This window comes from Elaeis guineensis, chromosome 13, assembly GCF_000442705.2.
Source record: "Elaeis guineensis isolate ETL-2024a chromosome 13, EG11, whole genome shotgun sequence".
Classification (NCBI taxonomy): Eukaryota; Viridiplantae; Streptophyta; class Magnoliopsida; order Arecales; family Arecaceae; genus Elaeis; species Elaeis guineensis.
The window spans coordinates 29704343-29719477 of record NC_026005.2 but is presented as its reverse complement, the minus strand read 5'-3'; the positions used below and the strand labels follow the sequence as shown (position 1 = coordinate 29719477).

Below are 15135 nucleotides of genomic sequence, written 5' to 3'. Positions count from 1 at the left end.
GATATTAATTACGTTATGCAAACAGATGAAACTAGGCCTCCTGAAATTCTAACAATGGAAAACAAGGGTATAACAAGACAGAACAGGCATCCGACATCACTCCCACACAAAGTATGATCTCAAGATGAAACTTTAAAGAAAATAATGCAAGTAAACATCCAACACCGGTGAGACGACAAAGAAAACAACTAAGATAGTCCAGCACAGAGCATCAAGCCAACCCTGAGAGGAACCTTCTTGATGACATTTACATTTCCTGGGGCGAGACACTTTATGTAACATAACACCACAGACACAAAACCATGAAAAAGGATGGTTGTTCAGGACAATGAATAAATAAATGATTCCATGTACAATGGTTCTTCAGTATGAAATTTATCAAAGAGCTATTTAAGATAGAAATATAACCAACCTTGAAGTTGAAATTCTTCATACCTGAATGAAATATCATTACAAGTTCATAATGAGATAAAACCATCTGACAAACTTTCCCTATTGATGACTAATGTAGCATGGACACTTTTCGAAGACAGCAAAGAAGGTTGCCAACATTAAAGCTCTGAGATAATAGAAACATAAACAGTTATCCAATCAATTTGAAGTTGACATATTTCACAATGGATTACTGTCAAGTCCTTAGATAAGGCTTCCTCATGCGGATTCACTGCACATTCTCAACTTATTTGGTCTCTATCTCCTCTTTAGCCTTTTAGCACGTATGCTCCTAAATAACTATCTCAGTTAGATAACACATATGCAAGATGCCTCAATCAATAATCCCTTCATCTCCATGTTACTAGTGCCATGACAACCTTGTTCATACTTGCCCCATTTTCACTACATGCCTGGGCATCATCAACTTTGCTATAGCAATATTATGCTAATGAGCCTTCTTGACCATCTAACATTCTAACTCAGTAAATCTAGCCATCTAGTAGTCAGTGAGATTGTGATAGCACTACATAATATGACAAGGGCTCATTCAACTTTATCCAACTTTCTTCCTTCTCAGGAACTTTCTTCACTGACATATGCATGAAAAGGAGCTGAACTTTTCCAGTTCATCATGCCTCAACAACCAAGGGCATATATCAGCTTCATTTAATCTGCTTTACTCTTAATAATTTTAAGAACTTTGAGAATACAGATGTTGCTTACTGCAATATTGGTAGAATCTCGTTTTATAGATTCAAATAGTTAATTCTTAAAGCAAAAACATACTATTTTAAAAATAATCAAAAAACTCGCATAAGCATTATCCTTTCATCTGTCAATTCTTCATAATGCGGATCTACAAAGCCAAGTTAGCAAAAGTGACTTATTTGGAAATCTTTTGTCTCTCTAATATCTCAGTCATTTACAAAATGCCATCAAGATTTGAAAGCCGGCGCTCAATTTTGTCCAACTAATTTGTAAGCCGTTATACTTTTTGAGTGCTCAACTTTTACTGCCTTTTCAACAACTAAACTGTTTCACATGTCCATAGTAGCCACCACAATGCCTCTGGAGATAAGCAACTAATGCGTCTTTAATGAATGTAAAGTGGCTGGGGCTTCAGGTTGATTGCTGGTGAAACCTTTCTGAACTCCCTAATCTATCCACAAGCAGCATGCATGAATGTAATTGCACCAATATATTGCCTTAGCACACAAGTTCAATAACCTTCCTCCTCGCCTGCCAAAATGAGGTCCATCATTATTTTACCATAACCTTCCTCCAAAGCATGTACCATCAAGTAGACCACAGAGAAAAGGATTCAACACAAGAAATATCCATAAAAGAATGGAGCAAAGTTTTTCGAACTGACTGTTTAACCCAGCATCAAGCCATCCAAGGATTGTGTCCATATTATTTATCATAAGCTTTTTCCACAACCAAAACAAGGTATTTCCTCTTTTTACAGGTTATGTCAACAATTATGAAACAAGATACTACCACTAATAGTTAATCCATTGTTGTTACAGGTGGTCGCCTAGTGGCCTGGCCAATCTTCTGGGCATTTGGCATGCCTTGAAATATCTAGGTGATCCTCACATGGACCATCACCTATAGACTATACAAAAATTGGTATTTACGGACGAATGCTATGCGTGTATGTATACGTAGATATAATTTGGTTATTTGTACTTAAATAATACTGTTGCAATTGCCTTCTGTAAATGACATTTGGATGCTTAAAAAATAAAAGATGCATCAAATTGGGTCCAAAGAACTGTCATAAAGGTAATAGGATAAGTGCTAAACAAGTACCCACAAAAAGCCTCAAATTCATAATCCTAGTCCAACACTCCAGCATCCAGCAATATGGACAATTCAGGAAACTTGGCAAATTGCTACAACCAAAGCTAAGGGAACAAGGTTTACCTTACCATTTCTAATATTATTTTAAGTTATAAATTTAGTATAAACTTTAGAAATCAAAAAAATATATCTTGAAAGTGTTCCTAGTTGCTTATATTCAGCACATAATTTTAAGGCTTTAAGGCATGTTAAGATATTAAGCAGTCGACAGTAACGAAGAGGAAGTACTAAAGTTTCAAAGTAGACCACTAAAGTTTAGAAATAAATAAAGAAGCACCATAGCAAGTGATTGATTTTGAATTAAGTCAATAACATAAGAAATTGCTAAAAGTGAGTGGGTAATCTCTTGGGCAATAGGCCAGGTGCATTGCTTGGAGCTGCCTAAGGTGTTCCACAACTATGTGTTAAAAACTAGCACACCTCTGTGTCTTGAATCTCTAGTAGTATATGTAGGGCTACCACCTCCACTGCTCAGTGGTTAGTTGTATTTTCATTGTCAATAACAGATGCTCAAAGAGAATGTGCACTTCCAGCTTCATGTAAGAGAAACTGAAAGAAGAAAAAGGAATCTATGGCCTCTGGAATAGAGATTAGAAATAGAATATAGAGTAAACAATATTCAAGGACTCATGTAGGGTGAGGCTAGTTTTTTTACATAAATTTAAGATAAAACAAGCAACATGGCAATAGTGTTTAACTAATATGATATTCAGTTCATGCCATGAATAATATATAGAGAATGAATAAAGACAACAAAAATGCTAAAACAAAATCAGATATCTTCAAATGGCATACAAGCATACAAACTGCAAGGAAGGAAGCATACCATGGCTACATCGGATGCATGCTCCATGCTTGACCTTGCACACATTACAGACCAACTTCTTCCGCGTCTCTTGTATTCCTCCAATATTCATAAGTGGTTCCATTGCCCCAATGTCCTCCACATACACCTCAGGTATCCATAGACTGCAAAATAAATGTGCAAACTTCGCCCCACTGCCACTAGCACTCCTGCTAGAATCCCTCCCTTCAGGTTTCAGAGCTCCACCTTCTTTTGGGCAAAGCAAACAAGGCCTCAAAGAGGGGTCATCACCATCTTCCTTCGATACCTTTCCCACTGCCCCCAAACGCTTACACCAAGAGCACAACCACACTCCCTCTGGAACCTTATGCACACCATAACATTTCGGGTGCACCGAAACCTTGCAAGAACCACAACAAAGCAACTGATTTGACTTCACGCTACTGTCTACTGAACAGCAGAAATCACAGACAGAAGCACCTTCTGCCGGCAAACGAGGAAGTATCAACAGTCGTTCCAAGCCAGCATCTCCACCCAAGAGCTTTCGTTTCTTGTTAGGCCGCTCAGATGTGAGAACGAACCTCTCCTTTGAACCCAAAAGCCAATTCAAAGACGCATGGTCATCTTCTTCTTTCTCCGGAGATGAATCAGCACCTGCTCCAACTTCGTCAATTTCCAATGCTTGCTCCTCTGCCACCTGCTCTGCCCTCTGCTCCTCCTCCTCCACATCTTTCTTCTCAATCCGGAAGCTTGGACTCGCTTCAACCGTGGCTGCGTCCAGGACATCATCTTTATTCACTCCGGTGACATTTCCAGAGACGGGAATGGTGAGGCAAGAATCAAGTGTACCAGATCCTAACGGGAGCTTAGGAACCAAGGCGTCGATGTCCACCAGAGTGACCGGACGGAAGTACGCCTCGGTCTGGTCCCACACGTTAGCAGCCGCAGGAGGTTGCCCGTGCCCCAGGGGCTTCTCCCCGGACTCCCCATGAGACTTCTTGTGCTTCCTGCAGCCTTTCGTCGGCTTTGAGAGAAAGGCGGCCAAACCGGCGGGAAGCGTCGGAACCCTAGGGCCGGCCTCCTCGGCGTCGAATGGGGAGCGGTCGGAGAGGGCCTTACGGGCCTGGGCAAAAGGATCCACCCCGGCAGCCGCCTCCTCCGACCGCGATGGCCGGAAGACCGGGCAGGGCTTCTTCTCCTCCGCGCCGCAGACCCTACCGACGCCCTTTCCCGTCATCTTCCGCCGCTGGCATCGGCCGCCGCTTATGGACGCGACCCGCGACAGCAGCCCATCACCGCCGCAGAAACCCCAGCCCTAGCCCGAACCCTAACTCTAGCCCCTTCGGTGGGGATTCCTTCGCGTGCGACGACGGCGGACGGCGATGGAGACGCTCGGGTTAGGGTTTCGGTCGCCCCTTTCTTTCTTTCCTTTTTTTTTTTTATTTTTCTTTCTATTTTCTCGCTTCCGTTTGAGATCCAACGAGACGAGAGAAGATATCGGGTTCTTTTTTTCGGTTTTTTTTTTTTTTTTCCTCCCTCTCCTGCTCTCCCGCTGTGTTGGTTTGGTGCGAGAGTTTAATCGGGGCTCCTGCTCGCGTTACAAGTAGGCAAGCAGGAAAAAGAGATGACACGAGCAAGGCTAGTCGACCCAGCTAATACCAAGGTCATGCCATCTGGCACGATTTGATTGGTTCTCGTTCTAGCACCAGTCGTCGTATGAAACGTGGTGATAGACCATTTTCATAGCATCGTTGGGCTTCGAAGTATTTTCGTTTCTTTATTTTATATTATATTATTTTTATTATTGCTATTTATTTGGTCAGATAAAATAAGGAGAGTTGGGGGTGACGGGGAGACATCGTGTGATGCTTGTTGGATGGGCGGCATCCTGCACGGGAGCGACTCAATAGCACGCAGGAAGAGAGAGAGTACTTTACCTAATTAATTTTAAAAAAAATTATTTATAAAAATAATTTAATTTTTAATTTATTTATTAAAATAATATAAATAACATAAAATATCATTTTGAATGGTATCACGTCACTTATTTTTTCCTCCCCATTTTTTACTAAACGACGAAAAAAAAATTAAAATTATCAAATTAAATGATATTTTTTAAAACGTCATTTGAAATGATATTTTTGAAAATACCATTTCAAATGATATTTTAAAAAATATCATTTTATTTGACAATTTTAATTTTTTTAAAAAAAATAAAAAAAAATAAAAAAAATAAAAATTATGATTTTAAATTTATAAAAAAATAAAAATTATAATTTTGATTAAAATAAAAATCATTATTTCAAATTAGTATCTCCATTTCAAATTATCTTTTTAAAAAAATATCTAAAAAAAATTAATATATAAAAAAATATCATAAAAAAATTGAAAAAAAAATAAAAATTATAATTCTAAATTTTAAAAAAATAAAAATTTTAATTTTAATTTAAATAAAAATCATCATTTCAAATTACAATCTCCTTTTCAAATTAATTTTTTTAAAAAATATTATAAAAGAAGAAAAAAATGAAAAAAAATAAAAATTATAATTTTGAATGAATTTTAAAAAATAAAATTCTAATTTTAATTCAAATAAAAAACATCATTTTAAATTATTTTCTCCATTTAAAATTAATTTTTTTAAAAAATATCTCAAAAAAATCTTAAAAAATTAAAAAAATAAAAAATATCATAAAAAATGAGAAAAAAATAAAAATTATAATTTTGAATAAATTTTAAATAAAAATTATAATTTTAATTAAAATAAAAAACATCATTTCAAATTACTTTCCCCATTTCAAATTAATTTTTTAAAAAAATATGTCAAAAAAATATATCTTAAAAAGTTAAAAAAATAAAAAATATCATAAAAAAATAAAATATTTAAAAAATAAAAAAAATAAAAATTATAATTTTAAATTTAAAAGAAATAAAATTTTTAATTTTAATTAAAATAAAAACATCATTTCAAATTACTTTCCCCATTTCAAATTAATTTTTTTAAAAAATATTCCAAACAAAGAAGAAAAAATGAGAAAAAAATTAAAATTATAATTTTAAATTTTAAAAAATAAAAATTCAAATTTTAATTCAAATAAAAAATATAATTTCAAATTATTTTCCTCATTTAAAATTAATTTTTTTAAAAAATATTCCAAAAAATCTTAAAAATAAAAAAATAAAAAATACCATATAAAAAGGAGAAATGAGAAAAAAAGGAGAAAAAAATAAAAATTATAATTTTAAATTTAAAAAAATAAAAATTTTAATTTTAATTATAATAAAAAATATTATTTTAAATTATTTTTTTTATTTTAAATTAATTAATTTTTTTTCCTATACCGCACCGTACGTAACTGTTCGTATCCGTACCTGATCGAGATGTACCAATGCGGTCCGATTCATCTCAATATCAAAAAATTGACTTGAACTTTGATAGTTTCCCACCGACTTGTCTGATTTAACTTATTTTTAGATATTTTAAGAAATATAATTAAATTATCCGATATATTATTATTATTTACGTTATAATTTTTATAGCTCTTTTAGCATAACTTTTTCTCTCCTAATGTTCTGAAACACATTAGAGTATGTGTATCCATATCCACAAAGCATAATATCCGATCACTTAAAATTAAATAATATAAAATAAAATTAATAATTAATAATATTAAAAAAAATAAAAATATCAAGTGTACAAAAAATAGTATAATAAAAATTTCAAAAATATTAAGTACAAATCTAAAAAAGACTAAGTCCTACAAGGACGTCGTGGTGTCCATGGTCGCTTGGACCTTCTCAGGAAAGTCCTCAATGGTTGCTCCTGCTCTTGCTGTGATGGCTCCTCCCCTATATCAGTGGAGGTCTGCTGGTCATACTGCTCAGAAATAACTAATGCTGTCGGATCATCTACGAACTGAACGACTCACTCAACCCTCTCATCTGGATACACGGATGGGCCTGAAAAGAAAGTATCATACTCATATGGCCAATTGGTACCCGATGATGTCATCTGGGGGATGTAAGAAAAAGAAAGCACTGCTATCTGTAGATCAAAAGGCAGTGGCATCTGTGCAGCATCTAGTGATGACATCTGCGAAATATGCGATGATGACATATATGGAACATATGGTGACGGTGTATATCTCATATCTGGTGCATCGGCTGCTCCATACTAAGGTGCACAGCTATATAGATCAACACCAATCGCCACCAATGTTCCAAAACTTGTTCTCTCTATCTCACGTAGTATCTGAATCCGTTCGTCCTCATTAGTCGTAGATAAAGCACGACGAGCGTCTAACACAAGATCCGACATAGAATCAGTCTATAAAATAAAAATAAAATAGTTAATATACTGTAAAATATAAAATAAAAATATAACATAAACAACATAAACTAATTTTCGTAGTCTTACCAAAAGATGCACAGCAGAACTCTCGTCCTCGTATCCGGAAACTGCATACCGAGGCTGCCTAATGACTCGCACTGTAATGTTAAAAAATCAAGCTATGTAGTCCTCGGTATATGAATGGTCTCTCAAAATGGGATCACCATGAACAATGTGATCTCGACGTGCATCCCAAATATCGATGTACTCTGCATGTTTGATACATCAGTCAATACGAGCTCTCCCTCATCGATCAATACGATGAAGTCCCTAGTAGGTATCAAACTGCTTTGGAATGCCCTGAATATGACCAAACTGCCACAGGACACGATCAAAAAAATACCACTCTACCATATCAAAACAAATAAGTGGCACCCTAGCAGTCCATATGTCATGTCCAACTGTACACATTTGCGGTAATATAGCCAATATCTCATCTGTATATGGCTCTCACAAAAATTGATAGAGTTAAAATAAAAAAAAATTAGTAAGCTAAAATTTTAATAGATTATGAATACTGTAAAATGATATTTATAAAAAAATTAAATTTATCCATCTATATGTATCAACTAATGTATCCAACTAGCACCTATAAACCCTGCCACTCTCGTCGATACATGATGAATGTTGAATGCAACGTTCTATCTGTTTCACAATCTACTCATGTTAAATAAATTTTATCAGATTTAAAATAGTAAGTTTCAAGTAAAAAAAGTAATATTTTTATACCTATATCCCAATGATCCGTCTAGTCTGAATGGAACATCAGGATCATGCTGCTTTGATAGCATCTCGAGCAACTGTCGTCGTAATGGACTGATAGTCGGCATACGCTCCCATACCCAAATCTATAAATTTCAAAAAAATCATACATGATATACCCAATGTGAACTATAATTGAATATTAAAAATAAAAATTTTTAATTCACATATCTGTAATAATATAAAATAACCTCCAATCTTGCTCTGATCAGCATAAGAACCCCGACACATAGCTCTGTACAGACAAGCTAGTACTGCACTGCCCTAACTGAGTCTACGAGCGAAGTCTAAATCCTCTAATAATGGCAAAAATATCAACTTCATCTTATTCGATGAAGTATCAAGTAACATGACACCATCTAACAACCGCAGTACCTGACTCCTAACATACTGCTACACCATCTCCTCTGATGCATCATCTGCAATATGAAAATGTCGATAATGATCATCCAAACACTCAATCCTGAGTCATGAATGATCGAAAAACTGGATATCAGGCTCAAATCCTAGTAATCGCAAGTACAAAGCCTGCCACTCCGAAATAGTAAGCATGGGATCAACTTCGGTAACTGGATCGCCATCAACTAGTAGTCCAATAAGGATACTGACATCCTGTAAAGTGATGGTCGCCTCACTAAATGGAAGATGAAATGTGTGTGTCTCTGGATGCAATCTCTCAAGCAAAGCAGTAATAAGACCAACATCCATCTATATACTGCAATAAATTATTTACTAATGATTGATAAATTAGAGAAATAATTAATTAGCAATTTGATTGTTATTGGTTTAATTTGATTAAGCAACAGGAATTGGATCAGATCTAATTGAATTGGATTCAGTTAGGTTTGCTTTGGATTGATTGGATGCAGCCCTAATGGATAATAGGACTTATTCCAATTGATCTTAGAGATGAAAAGAATTTAATTTGATTTAAGTTTGATTGGATCAAATTTTATTGGATAATAAGCTTGATTAGATCAAGATCTATTGATCAAAAGCTTCCCTGATATCCAATAAGATGAGAAGAATCAAACTCTAGATTGATGGGATTTTAATTTAACTAATTTTCTAATTGGATTAGGACCTAATTGGTTTCATAATTGGGCTAGGACCTAGTTAGTTAGTTTGTTATAACTAATTCCTAAATTGGTTAAGATTGGATTCAAGAATTAGTTAGAGTTTGACCAAAAATCATGAATCCTATTTGGAATAGGACTTAATCAACTCCAACAACCCCATATACTTAAATATCCTCACGCCCCACTCCCTTTCATTGTGGAATAACTCTCACCCCAAAAGATGCCGTGCCCTCTCCTCTCTTCTATGAGAAAATATAGCACCCCTCCCCTTTCTCAATGTCGCCTAAAAGGAAGGAGGGGGCGTCCAAGAGTTGGATGCCCCAAATCCCACACGTTGAAGCCCCTATTCCAAGCTCCTTTTGAAGAAATTTTTGGGAGCTTTGCTTGCTGGTTCTTAGGTGTCAAAGAGAGCCTCTTCTACTAATTTTATAGTAGAAAATTCGAGAAGAAAAGTTCTTCCCAATGAGAGGAAGAGAAGGAAGAAGAAAGATCTTCTTTCTAGCGCGCAGCCTTGGAGAAGAAGGAGTTCTTCTCTCTGATTTTTTTTTTATTTTTTTCTAGTATGAAAACTAAATTAGATCTAATTTTTAATGTAAAAATTTATAGAAGAAATATTAAAAAAAATTGGTTGGATATTTGGGGCTTCCTAGGGCTCTAGATCAAAGAGAAAAAGGAAGAAAGGAGAAGAACGGTTCTTTTCTTGGATCTTTCTTTTTGATTTTTCTAGAGCATGGAAATCCATATTATTTTTTGCATAAAAAATCAAATTAGATTTAATTTTTATCATAGAAAATCAGAGAGAAAAAATTTTTCTTAAAGGCATGAAAGGAAGAAAGAAAAGTTCTTTCTTGTGTGTGGGAGAATTGGGAAGAAAGGGTTCTTCTCTTGATCTCTATCGTAGCGATCTGATGCAAAGATTTAGGAAGAAAAGAAGAAAATCTCCTTATTCTTTATTTTTTTCATATTCCTCTTAGATCAGCCAATAGAATGGTATCTTCATGAGCTAGCACTTTCAAGGAGACCGATCAGCATAAGGGCTTCGTGTGGATATCCATAGAAGTCGGACGCATGTGTGATTGCTGAATATTGAAAGAAAAATGGATAGTTCGAAGCATATATTTTTAAATTTTACAGTAGAAAAATAAAAGATTAAATACTTTAATCTTCTACACATACTTTAAATTAGATCTAAACTACCATAAAGGATCTATGATATGAAAATTTTATATATAAAATCTGATGTAAAATAAAAAATTACATCGATCACATCGATGCCTTGAATTAGATCTAACCTTTAGATCATATTGATTGAGCTTAGAACTCATTACCTTATTGCAGGTTGATGATCTTCACTACAAGTAGGTGTGGTACGAGGCTCTTCTTGATGTCGAGCAGCCGCACAGATCGTTCGGCCTATACAGATCATCCACTCGAAGCCCTGATCAGATCTTTCTTTTCAGGAGTGCTAGCTCACATCAAAGGCTTTGGATGGCTAATTCAAGCTTCTTTCTTCGAATGGTTGATCAATGATTAAGATGATTGATCAACCATCTTAATCAACGATCGTGTCAAAGGCTCTAGAGTGGTAGCTCGCATCACACACAGTAGAGTTCATGATCCGATCGGATGGTTGATCAATGATTAAGAATCATTCTAGGGTTAAAGGATCAATACGATTGATATTTAACCTAGTGCAAGTGTTGCAGGAGGATCGATTAGCAATTTGATTACTAATTGGCTTAATTTGATTAAGCCAATAGGCTGAAATTAAGTCTAATTGAATATGATTTAATTAGATTTAGTTTGAGCTTGATTGGATCAAGTTCAATTGATTTATTGGATAAGTCAAGTGCAAAGAAAAAACTAATCTTAGTTCAATTAGGACTTGGGTCAACCTAATTTCTAATTTGATTAGAAAATTAAATTAGATTTAAATCTAATTTAATCTGATTAAATTAGGTTCTTAATTGGGTTAAGACCTATTTTAATTAGGTTGATCTAATTTTGGTTTAATTTAGTTTGAGAAATCAAATTAAAACAAGTCATAAGATAGAATCCTAGTAAGACTAGGATTCCATCTTGCGCCGCATAAGCCGCCCCCACGCCCTCTCTCTTATTCCATGCCAATCCCTTCTTATTTTGTGCGACAAAAGCCCTGTCCCAGGTCTTTCCCATGTCCAAAAGGCTTCTTCTCTTCTTTAATACATGGAAAGTGGTTGTGGATCAAATCAAAGTAGGAATAAGTTTGGATTTCAAATTCTATTAGATAGAGTTTTAGAAATCCAAAACTTTTTCCTTTTTGCACCGAATTTATTCATTTTTTTTTGAGATTTTTATAACTTTTAGAGCACACATTGTGCACCCTTTGCTGGTGGTCCATGCACAAAAATAAGGAGGAGGAGCCTAAGAGTTGGGCGCCCCTTATCTTGCCATATTTGGATAAGCCTTAACTAGGTATTTGACCTAGACAAGGACTCTATCATATCTCTCTCTATAAAACGAGTTTCTTTATAAAATTTTTGAAGAACACAGAGATTTGAAAGACCTTTGGGGCATCCAAAAATTAGAGGGAAAGACCTTTGGGTCATGGAGATATCATAGACACAAGATAGGATGTCTAGGAGAGAGTAAAGAGAAGAAGAAGAGGGTCTTCTTCGAGGGTTGTTAGTTTCATCTCTTCCCTTCCTTCATCTTGAGTTTTCTGAGAGTATCTTAGATCTGAAACTTCTCCTCCTACTTCTTATCTTTAGAAGAGTCCAAATTAAGAAGAAGGAGGTACTTGATCAACCATCGAAGAAGGATCAGCGCAGTACTAGCATACTGTGCTGATTTCCTGAAGCAAGACTTCTGGTTGAGATTCGTGGGCTTGTGTAGATGACTCCTAGAGATCGGATGCATGTGCGGTTTGCGACATCATCCTCAAGCCTGGATCAGTAAGGTTAGAACGTCTAACTTGCAAGGTAATAGATCTGATCTATTGTTTGTTACATACATCAAATGTAGCATAGAAACATGTTGATATGATCAACATGTAGTTCATGCTCTATATATTTTAATTTTTGATTTAATACTATGTAATAATCATGTAATAGAATCTTAGATTTAGGGATTCTCTAATTTTAAAAAATAAATTTTGATTTATTTTAGTCTTTCACTGCCTGATCTTGAAAAAGTTTCAAGATCTAACCCTGAAATCCTAAATCTGGTTCCTACACCAGGACTATTTTAAACTTTCAATACCAACTATCAAAATTTAGTTCCATCAATTTATCACTATCTAATAGTGATCGGAGCGATAAGGTGGTGGCTATAATTGCAAAAGAAAAACCAAAGCCTAATTAGCATGTGAATTGATTTATCCTAAAGACATGGATTTTAGTCTAAAGATTATTCCACTATTTTATTCGAATTAGTAGGCTCTACCTTCAATTCGAAGAATTACACTAATTCTTTAGTGGGTACTAGAATCCACATAGGCTGCACATGGGTTCGAGTGTGGTTCGACAAACCCTTATGCACCTACGGATAGGTTCTTAACCAATTATTTCACCAAACAATTTCTAGCATTTAATTTTGTTCCAGACACCTCTTCAGCAGGTATGTGGCATCTCCACTGAAAGTTCTAATTAGGTTCAACCATTAACATGTCAGAATTTAATGTATCTGACAAACGAGTGATTCAGCCCGAGTGTGACTTGGCCAACCTGACCATCATCAGAAAAAATAACTAAATCAACATATTATGAATGATAATTCTGACAGCCAGATGAGCACCAAGCGTGTGGCGCCTCCAATGATCATTTAAACTGTTGGACTCATTATCATCCAACTTAATGAGAGGCTATGATCTAGTTATCACCATAACTATTTTATTTTTAGGGACCTAACAGTTTTAGAAAATTTAATTAATTAAATTGAGAGATGAGAAAATACTTGATCAGTTAATCTTAATCCTCCCATTGACTTCACCAAGTCAGATTAAAGAAGATTAGGCATAAGTTGGTCCAACCAACCAGTCATAAATTCTTCTACTGACTTCATCAAATTATGAAGAGGACTCAAGTTAAGTTAAACTAGGGGCACCTAAATCAGTCATACTGATTTTCTAATTAGCATAGGTCAACCCTAATCATTAAGTGATCTAATCAAAATATAATTTATCATGTGGGACAGATAAGTGAGATCGATGAGAGGGATATGCTATTAACTCAATATAGACTCAATTTATGTGAGTAGCTCCTAATTAATGACCCCCAATCAAAGCTACCGTACTTATCTTAGATGCCAACTAGTTAGTCATTTTCAATTTGATCAACTTATAGACTTAAGTTCGATCATGGAGCTACGATCAAGATCCATATTGGTCTAATCAAAGATATGGACTTGACTAACTATAACTATTGAAATTGATCAAGAGAAGAATTGATCTAATCAGAATTAACTTTTAATTAGATTTGATCAATTACTAACATGGTCTGTTATCAATGATTTCTAACTCTAGGTCTAACCCTGTTAAATGGACTTGACTCAAGCTAACCCATTAACCCATGAATTATGAAATTAATGTCTTAGATCTTGATTCTCAAATCTAGATCATTTAATTCTTAATTAAGTTTTGGGTTGATATGGGTTCGGATTCGATATTTGAAAATAATTTTTAATTTTATAAAATATTTTTACAATCAATTATCTAATGATTAAAATTCTAATTTTAGATCTAAGATACACTATTTCAAAACTAAAATAAAGTTTTTAAATTTTTTTCATTGTTCATCATCATGAAAAAGACCTTACAGCACTCTTACATGTCATAAGAGATCCCATCGAATGGGTAAATAAGGTTATGAAATCCTAATTTCTTCTATAATCGGATGGCTATGAAGATCTATCCAATCAGATTACGATACTACTTAGATTTTAAATTAATTATTTAGATCTAATCTAAATAATTAAAATCAGATTGATATTAGGTTATATATAAAAAATTTATGTCATAAGAAACCACGCTCTGATACCATCTGAAGAGAAAATAGGTAGTTCAAAGTATGTATTTTTAAATTTTATAGTAAAAAAATAAAAAGATTAAATATTTTAATATCTTATACATACTTTAGATCAGATCTAAACTACTATAAAAAATTTATGATATAAAAATTTAATATATAAAATCTGATATAAAATAAAAAATTGCATCGATCACATCGATATCCTGAATCAGATCCAACCTTTAGATCACATCGATTGAGTTCAGAACTCATTACCTTATCATGGGTTGATGATCTCCACTACTGCTAGGTATGGTATGAGATTTTTTTTAATATCGAGCAGCCACACAGATCATCCGGCCTCTACAGATCGTCCACTCAAAGCTCTGATTGGATTTTTCTTTTCAACAGTGCTAGCTCGCTTCGAAAGCTCTGGATGCTGATCTAAGCTCCTTTCTTTGAATCATCTAGACTCTTCTAGATCAAAAGATGAAGCTTTACGAGGAGGTAGTGGTATGAGAGATTGGACAAGACTCACTCTTATATTTTTTTTCACACAAAGTCTAGAGTCAAAACCCTAGAACCCATCCTAGACCTCACGTCCAAGAGGAAGATTACTTCCTCTATTTCTCATGCATGGAAGCTCGACCCACTCTCAGATTTTCATGCCCCAACTTTGAGATTTCTCACACCAATTTTCTCTTTTTTTATCACACAAAATTCATCCCTTCTTAAGTGTGGCATCTCATGAAAGATAAGGATAAGAATAAGATAGTTTCGGTTCAAGGTCAAATGTTGATTGATCCTTATCAC

The 15135-nt window shown here is 34.6% G+C and overlaps 1 protein-coding gene across 17 annotated transcripts in view; it reads right to left on the bottom strand.

The window, feature by feature from the left end:
* The window catches only part of LOC105034992 (uncharacterized), a 52029-nt gene extending 47328 nt beyond the window's left edge, over window positions 1-4701 (bottom strand). For 13 of the 17 annotated variants that reach the window (XR_012136281.1, XR_012136282.1, XR_012136284.1 and 10 more), the window contains exon 1: window positions 3128-4701. Coding sequence is in view for 13 of the 17 variants with exons in the window: in XM_010910367.4 (XP_010908669.1) it covers window positions 3128-4343 (1216 nt within the window). In the remaining 4 variants the exon portion in view is untranslated. The remainder of the gene's footprint in view (window positions 1-3127) is intronic. The other 4 variants (XM_010910363.4, XM_010910364.4, XM_010910361.4 and 1 more) reach the window with 2 other exon arrangements.
* Between the last annotated feature and the right edge of the window lie 10434 nt (window positions 4702-15135).